At 53.1% G+C, this 15,786-nt stretch overlaps 1 protein-coding gene across 5 annotated transcripts in view; it reads right to left on the bottom strand.

Annotated features, from left to right (window-relative positions):
• Positions 1–15,786, bottom strand: part of KIAA1614 (KIAA1614 ortholog) — a 43,930-nt gene that overhangs the window by 12,657 nt on the left and 15,487 nt on the right. For 2 of the 5 annotated variants that reach the window (XM_018060675.1, XM_018060674.1), the window contains exons 5-6: positions 3,973–5,459; positions 1,195–1,324 (exon numbers count right to left, since the gene is read on the bottom strand). In XM_018060675.1, coding sequence (XP_017916164.1) covers positions 1,195–1,324; positions 3,973–5,459 — 1,617 coding nt within the window. Of the gene's footprint in view, positions 1–1,194; positions 1,424–2,530; positions 2,954–3,972; positions 5,460–15,786 lie in introns of those variants that run through there. The other 3 variants (XR_001919318.1, XM_018060673.1, XM_018060676.1) reach the window with 3 other exon arrangements.

The following is a 15,786-nucleotide window of genomic DNA, read 5'->3' as shown; positions in this document are numbered from 1 at the left end:
AGTGCTATGTCAGGGTAAGGGGTTTGCGTCAGGGTAAGGTAAGTGAAGGCGATGGCAGCCCACTCCAGTACTCTTGCCTGGAAAATCCCATGGACGGAGGAGCCTGGTAGGCTGCAGTCCATGGGGTCGTGGAGTCAGACATGACTGAGCAACTTCCCTTTCACTTTTCACTTTCATGCACTGGAGAAGGCAATGGCAACCCACTCCAGTGTTCTTGCCTGGAGAATCCCAGGGACGGGGGAGCCTGGTGGGCTGCCATCTATGGGGTCACACAGAGTTGGACACGACTGAAGTGACTTAGCAGCAGTAGCAGCAAGGTAAGTGAAAGGATAAACTACTGGGGTTTCAGTCAGAGAAATGGCATCACTTTGTTAAGGTTTTCAAAGGACACTTCAGACCATTGCATGGAGAAGGAACTGAAGGGGCAAGAGGAAGGCAGAGAGCAGAGAGGGAATGTTAGGTTTGCACAGAAAGAAGGAACACGCTGAGACCAAGAAGGAACACGTTGAGACCAGGAGAACGCCATGCAGGTGGCTGTAGGGGCCAAAGAGGACGTGCCAGTGGGTGAGGGTGGGAGGGAACGGGGAGGAGGCAGACAAGACGGCGGAGCGCGAGCACCGTGGGGATGGCGGTGTGCTGTGTGTTTGCTGGGGGGAGGGCCCCAGGAAGCAGCTTTCATCAGAGGAGTGATCAAGAGTTCCACTAGGCCTTTCGGGCACCCTAGTGGGGATGTTGGGGGAACTGGGTGCACAAATCCGGAGTTCTGGGACACACACGGGGCAGGAGGTGGCGGTCTGGCTGCAGTAGCATGTGAAGCCCTGGGCCACGTGTCACCAGGGATGATGTGTAGTGGAGAAAGGATGCTTCCCACCCCAGGGTCAGGAGCAAGTCCTCTGACAGACAGCCCATCCTGGGAGCACCTGGAGGGCTGGGGCTGGATGCACAGCTGTGCCCAGCACAGCACCTGCAGCTTGAGGCCACTCAGAGAAAGCTTGGGGAATGAATAAGCACGCACACTAGACTGGACAGGGCAGGGAACGGAGTGCTGGGGTGCCAGGCTTGCACCTAATCTAGAAGCCCTCCGAGGATCTGGGAGTAGTTAACTTATCCTGCTGCCTGTCCGGGGGGCTCCTTCCCCACCCAGCACCCCAACCCCCAACCTCCCAAGTCAAGACTGTCGCTCGGGTCACTCACCGGGATGACACGCGCCCTACAGAACTCGGCTCTGTCCTTCGCAGCCCTCTCTCTGCTTCCTGGCTGGACTTGGGCTCCTCTGAGGCCGGGGAGAAGGAGATGCCCACGGAGCTAATGGTGCCAACAGCTGCTGAGGCAAGACAGCCCTGGAGTCCTCTTACAACCACCACAGCATTCCTCCAGTGTCACTGATCCACCCCCACAGGTCATGGGGGCGAGGGGGGCAGTCCTAGCAACAGTGGCAGAAGAGCCAGAGGAAGATGCAGGGAAGCGGGAGCCCCACGAGAGCCCCACGAGAGCCTCACGGTGGTGAGACCCACACGCAGCAGGGAGGGGTCCTGTTTCCCTGGGCTGAAGCCCATCACCCCCAGCATAGCACCTGGTACGCAGCAGATGAGGAATAAACACCTGTGAAATGAGGGGCTAGCCTTCCCTGGTGGTACAGTGGATAGGAGTCTGCCTGCCGAAGCAGGGGACACAGGTTCAATCCCAGGTCTGGGAAGATTCCACATGCCACAGAGCAGTTAAAGCTCATGTGCCGGAACTACCAAGCCCGCATGCTGCAGCTTCTGAAACCCATGTGCTACAGCCAGTGCTTGGAGACAAGAAAAGCCACCACCGTGAGAAACCCATGCATAGCAACCAAGAGTAGCCCCCACTTGCTGCAGCTGGAGAAAGCCCACACGCAGCAGTGAAGACCCAACACAACCAAAAATAAAAATAAATTATTTTTTTAAAAGTAAAAGGCTGCTTATGATAAGTCATGTCCTGCCTGTATCAAGAGGTATATGAAAGGACTTGTGGACACAGTGGGGGAAGCAAAGAGTGGGACAAATGGACAAAGTAGCATCAACATATATACACTTCCTGTTTTATGTGTAAAACAGAGCACTGATGAGAAATTGCTATATTATACAGGGAGCTCAGCCTGGCACTCTGTGATGACCTGGAAGGGTGGGATCAGGGTCTTGGAGGAGGCTCAAGAGGGAGGGGATATATGTATAATTATGGCTGACTTGCACTGCTGTATGGCAGAAACCAAGGGCTTCCCTGGTAACTCAGTGATAAAGAATCCACTGGCAATGCAGGAGACACGGGTTCCATCCTCAGGACAGAAGATGCCCTGGAGGAGGGAAGGGCAACCTACTCTAGCATTCTTGCCTGGAGAATCCCATGGACAGAGGAGCCTGGTGGGTTACAGTCCATGGGGTCACAAAAGAATCGGACACAACTTAGCAACTAAACCACCAACAACAACAATGGAAGACTCCAACACAACATTGTAAATCGATTTTCCTCCAATGAAAGAAAAGAGAGAGACATATATGGTGGTGGGGTGGGGCAGGGGGGATTTGTGTTCCTGGGACAAGACCCACAGTCTGGTTGGCTGTGAGTCTAACAGCTAAACGATAGCCACCCTTTCTAGAGCATCTGTCATACGCTAGGCAAGAGTTAAACCCTCTACGGAGATTATTGCCTGAGCTCCTAGGAGATGCGTTCGAATGATATCCTCAGGTTAGAGAGGAGAACTGGAGACAGAGGGCTGATGTGAAGAGCCCAGGACCTCGTGGTGAGAGGAGGAGCCTCACCTGGCCCTCTGCTCCAGCAGGGGAAGGCTGGGTTGGCCAGAAAGGTCAGCAACTCTCAAAATAGGAGCCCCACAGGAAGTGGGTAGGGGCAGCCAGCCTAGAGCCCACCCAAGGGAGGAAAACCACAGGGCAGGCGTGAACTCGGGGTGGGGCCTGCTTCCTCAAGGTTCCTGTGAGTACAAGAGGGATAGGGCGGCGTTGGCTCCCCATGTGCAGTAGAGGGGTGGCAGCACCCCCGAGGTGGGGCGGGTGCAGGGCACCTGCATCCTCAGTAAGCTCAGCATGGCCCGTCACCTCTCTGGCCTCTCCCACCTCACTGTTCCCAAGCCCTGGATTCCTCCCAAGCCATCACAGCACCAGGGCTGCCAGAGCCGCGGGCACGTGAAGGCAAGGCTGCTACCTCTACCTAAGAGTGAGTGGCCGAGCTGCTCAACTCAGATCATAGCATCAGGGAAGCTCACAATTTGATTTGCCCATGACATGAGGACGCCTTCCAAGGGCAGAGGGGATACCCTCCGGCCTTTAGCAGCCTTGCCTGCAGAAACCTACCAGCGTGCCCAGTAGGCTTGGGGCTCTAGGAGGGTACCAGAGAACAACCCCAGCACTCCTTGTAGGAGCTCTGCTTACTGGTCACTGTGTCATCCGGACAGCACACCTGCTTGGCCGCCGAGGGTCTCAGGGGGTAGACTCTTGCTGAATTAATTCACTTATGCATCCCCTGCAGGGCCTAGGATGGTGCCTGGCCTGTAACGGATACTCAGACTGTACTGAATGAATGTTATGAAGTGACGATGTTGAAGGGGAGGGACCTTAGCCATGGGATTATCTGGCATTTGCTGCTGTAAGCAAGTAGTAAATCCTGGAGCTGCTGCCTCTTTCTGCTCTGTTGGTAGTAAAAATCCCTCAAAGCCCAGGCCTCCCCCAGCCACAGAGCTTGGCGCTCCTTTAGCACCCCTACCACCGCCTCCTCAGGGGGAGTTGGCTAATCTGCCTCCAGGCTGATGTCAAATCCTGCACCCGCTCACAGACCCTGCCAACTTCCTCAACATCTGCCGGGCTCTGGGAGCTGCTAGGAGCAATGCACAGCTCTGTCATCCATTAAGACGAAACAGTTAAGTGCCTGGTGGGCCACAGACCCAGCCCATGATCTCCAGTCTAGCACCACCCTAGCCCCCGGGCCATCCCTTACCATCTCTGCGGTCCTCCAGCGGTGCTGCGGGCTCCTGGCTTCGGGCACCCGTCTCCCCCACGAGGATGGCTCCTCCCCAGGGCTCCTGCAGCCCCTGAGGCGCGCTGCTGTTGCAGTTGTTGGTGGACAGGGCCCGCAGGGGGTGCCTGCTGTGGGGGCTGTGGGGCTGGGGCTGTGGCGGGGTGAGCTCACGGGTCCTGGGAACTGCGCTTCTGGAAGCAGGTGAGGGGCTGTCCATGGGCTCTCCCTGGTTGCCCAGCCTGCGAAGCCCAGCCAGCGCTGCCTTCCTATGAGACACGGGCCAGGCCGTTTTCTTTGAAGAGGGAGGGGTCGGCACCCAGCCGTCAGGGCAGAGGGAAGCAGACAGCTGTCGGGCCTGGTGGTGGGCAGAGGGCTCTGCGCCACTCTGCTGTGGGCAGTCAGTTCCCAGAGACTCCTGGCTTTCTATAACCGGGCCTTGTCTGCCTGGCCCCGAGGACCCCAGCTTCATGGGAGAGGCGATGGAGTAGGCTGTCGGAAAATCCCCGGGGTGAGCCCAGTGATTTTCCAGCCCTGGTGCAGGCTGCCACGGGGACCCGGGGAAAGCCCTCTTCAAGTCCTGGACAGGAGGCTTAGAGAAAGCATCTTCTCTGGGGAGCAGAGCCCCTGCCGTCGTCTGGCCCGCGCCTTCTGTCACCTCATCTGACACCTCCAGGAGCTCCAGCCCAGGCAGGTCGTGCGAGGCCTGAGGGCTCCGGGGCGGCTCCATCTCAGCCTTGCGCAACCACCTGTGGCCTCCCCGAGGCCTGCAGGCCCGCAGGCGGGCCCTGCTGGGCTGAGAGGTCCCAGCCTCTTCACTGTCGGTCCGGCAGCTGTCGGAGGTGTCGGTGCTGTCCAGGGCAGAGTCCGCCTCCTCGGGAAGCGCCTGGTCCCCGATGTGCGTCTCCCGAATCCACTCGGTGTGGAGCCGGGGCTCAGCTGCGGAGAGGAGCCGGAGCTGGGCGCTCAGACCCCAAGAGCTGAGGGGCTGCGCCGCCGCCCCCTCCCTCCCACAGGCGGGTTCGCGCTCCCGGAGGACCCTCGGGTCGGAGGCGATGCAGTGGCCGCAGGCTCGGCACCTCCTCCCGCTGCCCCGAGCGGGCGGCGGCGCTGAGAGGCCCCCAGGCTGCAGCCCACCCAGCAACGGGTGCAGAGCGCCCGCGCCCGCGTCCCGGCGCCGGCAGCCCCCCTGGATGTAGTCGGCGAGGTCGGGCTTGGAGCGCAGGGGACCCTGTTCCGCCGTGCTGAGCACCGGCCGCTGACGTTGCTGCAGCCGCTCCAGGTAGCGGGACTCAGCATCCCGGGCTGACTCATCCTCAAAGCGGACGTGGGAAGGGGAGGCGCCCCGCTTCGGCCACTGCCCGCTGCTGGACTCCCCGCTGGAGGAGTCACTCGTGTTCCCATTCTGGAGGTTGTCTCGGCAGGCGATGGTCATCCTCGGGTCCAGGGTTGGGCTTTTCCGCCCATCTCTGATGGGCAGGCAGAAGAGAGGTCATGAGCAGGAGGAGGGGAAGGTACAAGCCTCCTCCCTGGGCGCGCCAGCCCTACCCGTCCACCCCGGGGCACGGTCCTGCACAGCGCTCAGGGAAAACTACAACCCAAAGTTGCCCAAATCAGGTTCCTCAGGAGTCCAGCAGCAAAGCAGAGAAGCTTACAGGCCCATCCCCATCCTGAACACAGTGCTGAACAAAATGAATACGACCTTCTCTACTTTCGGCTTTGCCTCTGTTGCCTGTCTCCGTCTGAGTTCAGACGAAACGCTGTTAAACGCAGGACTGTAGGAAAGGATAATACCGAAGTCCTGGTGTGTGTTTAGAAGTGAGTCTGGCCATCATGGGCATCTGGTGAACTGTGATGAACTGTGGCAGTACTGCATTTGTTATAAAGGTTTAATGGGAAGAGCATAAGTTTCCATGGAGACCGTGTGGGACCTGCAGTCAGAGTTTCTAAGCATTCCTCCTCTCAGAAGTGTTCACTCAGGGTTCCTAAGCATCTTGCTGGGACAAAATTTAGCAGAGTAACACTAGTGTTTCTCCTTGGTCTCGCCATCTAGTCTGTTCCAATGCTGTCTCCTATATCTGCCCCTCCCCAGCCCCTCTCACACACTCGGTCCCCAAACACTGTGACAACAATTACTATGCTAGGAAGAGTCCTCATATTCTGTTGTCAGCCTTTGCTCTGAGACACACTGGCTGGTGGTCAAGTCCTGCTCAGCTCAAGAAAACACCTGCACAAATCTCACACCAGGCCCCCTGGAGCCAGGTGACCCGAGTTTCAGATCCCTGTGTAAATAGACCCTACAGGCCCTTGTCTATCAGAGGCCACCTAAGTAAGGACCATACTTCTTCCTGCCTTTCCCAGCAGCACCTCGCCACCAATCTACTGATGAGCACCTGGGACTCACATCCTTTCCTGCCTTTATCACTCACCCTGGACCCCTGCAGTGGCCTCCTACTCATTGGTCCTCCTGGATCTCAGCTTCATCGCATCATCTCTCAAGGGGGCACAGGATCAAGTCCACAGTCTTTGGGGTAAAGATACAGGCCTCCACATTCCTCTCTGCCTCTCTTTCCAGCTATGGCCCACTTGCAAGGCCTCAAGGCTTCTCACCCCATTTATCTCATGCAACCCTCCTGCCACTGTTTCCTAGAATCTTTCTTCTTAACCTGTCTGCCTTTGATTACCAGTCATTAAGTCATACCTGTGTATAGATGCCATGTGTAATGTTTAATTTTGTGTGTCAGCTTGGCTGGGCCATGGTGCCCAAGTTCTTGATGTTTTTGTGAAGGTTTTTTGGATAAGATTAACATTTAAACTGTGCTGTGCTTAGTCATCAGCTGTGTCCAACTCTTTGTGACCCCATGGACTGCAACCGCCAGGCTCCTCTGTCCATGGAATTCTCCAGGCATGAATACTGGAGTGGTTCAGCATTTCCTTCTCCAGGGGATCTTCCCAACCTAGGGATCAAACCCAGGTCTCCTGCATTGCAGGTGAATTCCTTACCATCTGAACCACAAGGGAAGCCCAAGAATACTGGAGTGGGCAGCCTATCCCTTCACGCAGGGATCTTCCTGACCCAGGAATCGAACCGAAGTCTCCTGCATTATAGGCAGATTCTTTACCAGCTGAGCTACCAGGAAAGCCGATTTAAACTGGTGGACTTCAAATAAAGTTGATCATGGTATGGTGGACCTCATCCAATCAGTTGAAGTTCTGAATAGAACACAGACTGCTCTTCCCTGAGCAAGAAGGACTTCTGCCAGCTGACTGCCTTTGGATTTGAGTAGCAACTCTTGCCTGGGTCTCAAGCCAGCCAACCTACTCTGCAGGCTTTGGACTTACCAAGTTTCCAAGGTACCATGAGCCAATTTTTTAGAATAAAATTTTCTCTCTATATAAGCACACATTATGTTGGTTCATTCTCTGGAGAACCCTGACTGATATAGCTTGATGCTGTCTCCTCCTCTGGCTACCCATCCCACCCATTTGTCATCAAAGACTCAGGAGATGTCAGGGTTCAAAGGTACTAGCACGACCAAGTGACCCCTACTTGTTTCCACAAAGGAGAGGGCACACAAGACCAGCTTCTGGACTGACCGGCACCTGACCAGCTGGGAAAGGCATGCTGCAGGGAGTTTTTCTCTCTCAGAAGGAGCCATGAATACAGAACTAGTCTTTGACCATGCTCATGGTCAGGTTCTGACTGGAGACAGAGGCTTGGATTTTAGAGACCTGTTACTTCTTTCCTGCTATGTCATCTCATATGCCGGCAAAGTAATGCTCAAAATTCTCCAAGCTAGGCTTCAACAGTATGTGAACCGAGAAATTCCAGATGTTCAAGGTGGATTTAGAAAAGGCAGAGGAACCAAAGATCAAATTGTCAACATCTGTTGGATCACCAAAAAAAGCAAAAGAACTCCAGAAAAACATCTCACTTCTGTTTCACTGACTACGCTGAAGCCTTTGACTGTGTGGATCACAACAAACTGAAAAGTTCTTAAAGAGATGGGAACACCAGACCAGCTTACCTGCCTCCTGTGAAACCTGTATGCAGATCAAGAAGCAACAGTTAGAACCAGACATGAAACAACGGACTGGTTCCAAATTGGGAAAAGAGTACTTCAAGGCTGTATATTGCCACCCTGCTTATTTAACTTATATGCAGAGTACATCATGCAAAATGCCAGACTGGATGAAGCATAAGCTGGAAACAGGGAGAAATTGCAGGGAGAAATATCAATCACCTCAGATATGCAGATGACACCACCCTTATGACAGAAAGCAAAGAGGAACTAAAGAGCTTCTTGATGAAAGTGAAAGAGGAGAGTGAAAAAGTTGGCTTAAAACTCAACATCCAAAAAACTAAGATCATGGCATCTGGTCCCATCACTTCATGGCAAATAGAAGGCGAAACAATGAAAACATTGAGAGACTTTATTTTCTTGGGCTCCAAAATCACTGCAGATGGTGACTGCAGCCATGAAATTAAAAGACGCTTGCTCATTGGAACAAAAGCTATAACAAACCTAGACAGCATATTAAAACACAGAGACATTACTTTCCCAACAAAGGCTGTCTCTAGTCAAAGCTACGGTTTTCCCAGTAGTCTTGTATGGATGTGAAAGTTGGACTCTAAAGAAAGCTGATCACTGAAGAATTGATGGTTTGAACTGTGGTGTTGGAGAAGACTCTTGAGAGTCCCTTGGACTGCAAGGAGATCCAACCAATCCATCCTAAAGGAAATCAGTCCTGAATATTCACTGGAAGGACTGATGCTGAATCTTAAATTCTAATACTTAGGCCACTTGATGCCAAGAACTGTCTCATTTAAAAAGACCCTGATACTGGGAAAGATTGAGGGCGGGAGAAGACGGGGACGACAGAGGATGAGATGGTTGGATGGCATCACCGACTCAATGGAAATGAGCTTGAGTAAACTCTGGGAGTTGGTGATGGACAGGGAGGCCTGGAGTGCTGCAGTCCATGGGTTCCCAAAGAGTCAGACATGACTGAGTGACTGAACTGAACTGACATGTTCCTATGACCAACCTAGACAGCATATTAAAAAGCAGAGACATTACTTTACAGACAAAAGTATAGTAAAAAAAAAGTATAGTCAAAGCTACGGCTTTTCCAGCAGTCATGTATGGATGTGAGAGTTGGACCATAAAGAAAGCTGAGCGCCAAAGAACTGAAGCTTTTGACCTATGGTATTGGAGAAGACTCTTGAGAGTCCCTTGGACTGCAAGGAGATCAAACCAATCAATCCTAAAGGAAATCAGTCCTGAATATTCATTGGAAGAACTGATGCTGAAACTCCAATACTCTGGTCACCTGATGTGAAGAACTGACTCAGTGGAAAAGACCCTGTTGCTGGGAAAGATTGAAGGCAGGAGGAGAAGGGGACGACAAAGGATGAGATGGTTGGATGGCATCACTGACTTGATGGACATGAGTTTGAGCAAGCTCCGGGAGTTGGTGATGGACAGAGAAGCCTGGTGAGGTGTAGCCCATGGGGTCGTAAAGAGTCGGACACGACTGAGTGACTGAACTGAAATGAACTACTTTTGAATCACTGAGAGCAGTACCCATGCAGTTATCTATGCTGGCATACTTGATGTGTTGTTACTGCTTTTAGTCCTCAAAGGCACTTACAAAGGCTTCCCTAACTATACCCTCCTCCTAGCACAACTCGTTCAAGCTTGTCTTGATACTCCAACAACTTATTATAAATGAAATGCATGTGAGTGATTGGCTGATTTACTTATCCTTCCTCTAATTGGATGCTTTGATGCTTTTTGACGTCAGTGCTCTCAAAAAGGCTGCCTTCACATGAGTTCCTTCTTCACCAAATTTACAGCTACCCAACAGAAAGACAGGTATGGTATGCAATTAAAAGGAAAGGAGTTCAATGTGGACATAGCACAAGTACCTAGTGGGAAGCTGCTGTATAGGGGGTTCAACCTGGTGCTCTGTGATGACCTAGAAGGGTGGGATGGGGGCATGGTGGGAGGAGATATAGTATACCTATAGCTGATCCACTTTGTTAACACAACACTATAAAGCAATTATACTCCAATAAAAATTTTTTTAAAAGGAAGTCAGACAATGGCAGGAAGAAACCATCCATGTTTAACAATGACTGTTAAAACATGCCAACCAGTGGGGAGAGTGGCCACTGAACTGGTTGACTTCCTTAACTATACATGGCATTGACTGGACTGGACAGTGCATCCTTCCAGGCTGTGCTTTCTGTGCGCATAAATGGCCTTGCCTGCCTGACTCGGTGAACATGTGCTCACCTGGGTCCCGAGGGTATCCCATTCCAATTCATCCCCTTCCTGGGTGCCTCGACAGCCAGGCCGCTGACTAATCTCAAGACCCTGATGGGTTAGAATGGTCTGGATCACAGATGGTGTGGCGTATGACACATAGACGCTACCACTGGGGGTCCTGGGGTTGCCTGAGATGCCAGAGTTAAATTGTCCAAGACTGATTCCCTGCAAAGCTCCATGGGAAACAGCTACAGCTGAGAGCTTATTCCCTCACTTGTGCCATGTCAGCTCACTACAACCTCAAATCTTGGACCTGGGGCCTCTGGTCACACCAACAGAGGGGCTGGTGCTCACCCAGCCATGAATGCTGAGCTGGCACAATAAAGCTACAGCTGAGGTGCTGCTGTGTCATACCGCACTGTACCTTAGCCCCTGATTCACACCAAGGAGTGGGTGCTGCTGCTGCTGCTGCTAAGTCGCTTCAGTTGTGTCCGACTCTGTGCGACCCCATAGACGGCAGCCCACCAGAGGCAAGAACATGGGAGTGGGTTGCCATTTCCTTCACCAAGGAGTGGGTGAGTACTTCTTAAACCAAGGAAGCTGCAAAGTGCCACGCTGCGAGTTCTGGGGGCCTCCCTGAAGCCTGACGCTAGATGTTCCCTGGGTGTTTACACTGCCCTGGATGCAGTGGGCAGGGGCAGCCTGCCCACCTGCCACCAACCCCGACTCCAGGATTTTCCCCAATTGGCACTGCTCCAGGAGGATTTAAAAAAAAAAAAAAGGAACTACTGCTAAGCAAGTGGATCTGCCTGCTTTGAGATCTGAGCAGATTCTGATGCACTCAGTCATCCTGTTTCCTGGAACCCATATACAGAAAGGGCCATCTTATCCATCAGGCACAATAGCCACAGTACCTGGGAGCCACAATTCTCCTGGGGCCCATGAAAATGTTTTAGTTTCTTTTAAAGTCAAAAGAGAATACATAAATACACTTTTAAGTCAAAGAAAACATTCTCAGATATAATATTAATACATTTACCTTTTAGCCAGCATGGTCATAAAATTTAAATTTTCACTTTGTTTATGGGGAAAGGGCTTCCCAGGTAGCTGAGTGGTAAAGAATCCGCCCGCCAGTGCAGGAGATCCAAGAGACATGGGTTTGATCCCTGGGTCGGGAAGATCCACTCAAAAAAGAAATGGCAATCCACTCCGGAACTCTTGCCTGGGAAATCCCATGGACAGAGGAGCCTGGCGGGCTGTAGTCCACGGGGTCGCAAAGCACCAGACACGACTGAACACGCACACACGTGGTATGGAGGAAGGAGTCACGAAGGCCAGAGTGCCTAGGGCCCCCCAAAGTCACCGTGTGGGCCTGCCTTTGGAGAGGGCTGTGTGGCTGAGATGTAAAGCTCCTGGGTAGCATCACCCCTGGTGAGGAGGTGCAGCATCTCTCTTTGCTCATCTCAGCATGGCCGGAAAGTCCCTCTGGCCCCCCTCCTGGTGACCATTCTCTTGAAGTGACTGTGAGGCGCTGCAGCCCTTGGCGCCCAAGACCCCATCTGCAACTGCGCCTCTTGAGCCTGTCAGGACCTGAGAAGGGGCGGTGAGACAATCCCTCTGGTGGGCTCACTGACAGTGTGGGGGTCCTGGGTCAGGTGTCCAGAGCGTTCCTCCCCAGAAAGGAAGGCTCCAGCCAGAGAAACAGCACCATCTCACCCTCTAGAAACAAGAGCAGCCCCGCTGAGCAGCAGCTCTGGCCCTGCTACACAGGCAGGTTGCCCTGGTTTGCCCGGCCCGCCCAGGGCAGGAGAGGCGCGCTGGACACTCAGTACGCCGGCTTAGACACACCACCCCACACCGGGCCCCGCGGGCAAGGCCCTGCTCTGCTAACAGTATATGGGCTATACTTTCTAAGAGGAAAAACACAGTTTTAGAGGTGGTATATTCCTAATCTAATAAGGAACTCCAGGTCCTCTCAGCCACATCAACGACCTTAAACTTTACAGTCAAGCTGGTGAACTCAGTCATCCTGGAATTCATGCCAAAGGTAGAAATATTTTTGTTCTAAAAGAAATGGAGGGGCTTCCCTGGTGGTCCAGTGATGAAGATTGTGCTTCCAATTCAGGGGTGGGGGCGTATGTTCCGATTCCGATCAGGGAACTAAAATCCCACATGCTATATAGCAGCATGCCCAAAACAAATAAGATAAAATTCTCAAATACTGCCTTCATTAAGAAGAAATGGAGAGACGCAGGACAGCTTAATCCCATGAGGTATGCTGCCGCGCAATTGCTCAGTCGTGTCCGACTCTTTGTGACCCCAAGGACTGTAGCCCACCAGCTACAGTGGAATTTTCCAGGCCAGAATACTGGAGTGGGGTGCCGTTTCCTTCACCAGGAATCTTCCCGACCCAAGGAGCAAACTCACGTCTCTCGTGTCTCCTGCATTGGCAGGCAGATCCTTTACCGCTAGCACCACCTGGAAAGCCCCAATCACATACCTTCAACTCAGTTACTGCATCCCCGAGGTCCCCACCAGCAGTGCTGGGACCAGGGCATAAAGGTATGGCAAAGATCTTGGAGACAAGCGCAGAGCGAATAAGGCACTCCAGCAGCAAGCAAACAGCAACCTTGTCAACATCAGGCACTGCTGACGCCTCCACAACCATCCCTCTCCGAGAGGATGCTATCTGCTCAGACACAGGTGCCAAACAGCCTCTATGGGAGGCCCCTTCCTACCACAGTGCTGTCCTAGCACACAAGCTCCAGGCAGCCCTACCCGGCCCCTGACACAGGACGCCAGCACTTACGTGTCCCCTCCCAGGCCCTGCCTCTGATGGGCGTGTTCTGCCCTCCTGGGATCAGGAACACCAACTCAGGTGCGCCTGTCTCCCCAGTAGCAAGAGCTTGCACTTCCAAGAGCTCTCCATTTCTACACTGATTTGCTTCCAGAAAATGTGGCTGCAGCTGGCCCCTTCTTCACCTCCTGCAAAAAGCCTGTCTGTTCAGGATGGCCCCAGCCACCTCCAGCTAGACCTGAGATAAAGAAGACCTTCTGGGGGCTGCTGTGCCTGTCTGTCCCACTCTCCCGTCAGCTTTCATCAGGCTGCTCTTTGGAACGAGTGATGTCTCTGGGCTCGGGGGTAGGGGGTGGGGTGGAGGAGGGGCTCCTGCATCTAATGAGGCCCCGGGCCTGTGTGGCATCACCACGTTAGCTCAGCATGGCTCTCCAGGGTGATCTGACAAGCGTAACCTTTAGAAGCATCTGCAGCAAGCCATCTGGCGTTGATTTTTCAGCTATACCCTCTGAGGATTCACCAGTGCTGCCAAGTCAAAGTAATTCTTTTCTGGACACAGCAGCTGCTAAAGTGGGTCACCTTGCATTTCAATTGCATTTCTACTGCCGGAGAAGAGCGTGGTGAGAGGGAACCTACTTTAAGGTTAGTGGCTGGGGTTGTCGTGAGCTGTTGATGAGATTTGGGGAAGAGGAAGTGTCCCAAGGTACATTTACATCATCTGGTCTGCTTTGCAGATTTTTGTTGTTATCGTTCACTCGCTCAGTCATGTCTGATTCTTTGTGACCCCATGGAATGCAGCACTCCAGGCCTCCCTGTCCTTCACCATCTCCCAGAGTTTGCTCAAACTTATGTTCATTGAGTCAGTGATGCCATCCAACCATCTCATCCTCTGTTGCCCCCTTTTCCTCGTGCCTTCAATCTTTCCCAGCATCAGGGTCTTTTCTAATGAATCTGCTCTTTGCATCAGGCGGCCAAATTATTGTAGCTTTAGCTTCAGCATCAGTCCTTCCAATGAATATTCAGGGTTGATTTCCTTTAGGATTGACTGGTTAGATCTCCTTGCAGTCCAAGGGACTCTCAAGAATCTTGCCTGTTTTGCAGCTACCCAACTCAACCTCAGTACCTAAAGAAAGTGGAACAGGAGGGCTCCATGGAAGTCTAAGGCTCTGGGCTGCATAAACATGCAGAGAAGAACAGTCAGGATGCTTCAAAGGAGGCACTCCCATTCCTGATTAGCGTCCTCCAGCCAGAAGAAACAAGGCACAAAATACAGAGATAAAAGGGGAGCCGGCTGCGAGCCTCTCGCCAGGATTTAGGGTCTCCTGAGCCCCTCTCCTAGAGGTCACTGTGACACTGACCCAGAGGTGAGCCGCAGCCCTCTGCTCTTGCTGAAGTCAGTCTCAAAGGTGTCCAGAAGGTCCTCAGCCTTTAATAAGTTGGCTCAGCATCCCCGTCAAAGAGAATGGAGTCCAGTTCCGCTGAGAATCCTCGCTCCCTCTAGTATCCACTGCGCCAAAGAAGCCACAGGCCTGGTCAGCTGGGGCATTTGGACCTGAGCTAGCAGCCTCGCTGCAGGTCAGGTACTCCCGCCAGCTCCACCTGTAAGTGATTCCTTGGGGTGCGCTGTACACGGAACAGGCGCAGAGATGGCGATGGGATGTCACGCAAGAGGTGGCTACCTGTGTGGGGTGCTGAACGTCCTTGAACTTGTTCTTTTCTCCTCTCTCCATCCCTGACGAGCTCACCCTCCCTCATGGCCCCAGCAATGTGAGATCAGAATGATGCCTACATCTGCAGTCTGACCTCTGTCTTCCTCCTCAGTTCCTGTATCCAGTTGCCTGATAAGCATCTCCAGTGAGTGTTCCGTGGACAGTCCCTCCCAAGCTTAATCCTGCACAGAGGGTTCACTGAGCCTCCAGACACCAAGTCAGAACCCTGGGCTCCATCCTGGATGCCCCCCTTCTCAGGCTCCCCTCCTCCAGTTGATTCCATGACTCAGTCAGAGGTAACACTTGTAGGGTACTCACTACATGCCAGGAGCTGTTCTAAACACTTTCTATGAACTCACAGAACCCTCACAATAACCCTGAAAGACAGGCTGTGGTATAATGCCCATTGTGCAGAGGAGCAAACCAAGGCACAGGGGCTTCCCCAAGAGCACACAGCTAGGAAGTGGCAGAGCCAGAACTCAGCGGTCTGCTTCCAGTCTTAACCACTTCTCTGCTGCCTCATTAAGCCTGTTGCTCTGGCTCTGGGCAACCTTGCATCTCCACCCTCTCCTCCCATCACTGCACACTGTCCCCCTAGTCCCCCAGATCCAACCATCTCTGCAGCCAGAGCAGCTTTACTGGAATGCAAAGGTGATGGTGCTACCCAGCTGCTTGAAATCCTTTGGTGGCTCCTAGCTATTACAGGAGGCTTCCAAATTGTCCATCAGTCCTGGAGGCCTCCATGACTGGCCTCCACTGGGCCTTCCAGCCCAACTCCTGAGAATACTGCTTCTGCTCAGTTTCTGCCCGGGGATGCTCACCCCTTCCTCCCTCAGCTGCCCAGTAAATATCTATGTCTCCTTCAAGCTCCAACTTAGAAGCCACCTCCTCCAAGCCTCCCTTTCCTCTGGTCTTTCTCCCTGGAGACTGTGACACCTCCGTTCCCCCAAGGAGACTCGGGTTATGTTCCCGAATATGCCATCAGTAGGCTCTCAGCGAAGATGTGCTAACTGAC

Source organism: Capra hircus, chromosome 16 (genome assembly GCF_001704415.2).
Source record: "Capra hircus breed San Clemente chromosome 16, ASM170441v1, whole genome shotgun sequence".
Lineage (NCBI taxonomy): Eukaryota > Metazoa > Chordata > Mammalia > Artiodactyla > Bovidae > Capra > Capra hircus.
This window is presented reverse-complemented; position numbering and strand designations above follow the sequence as displayed.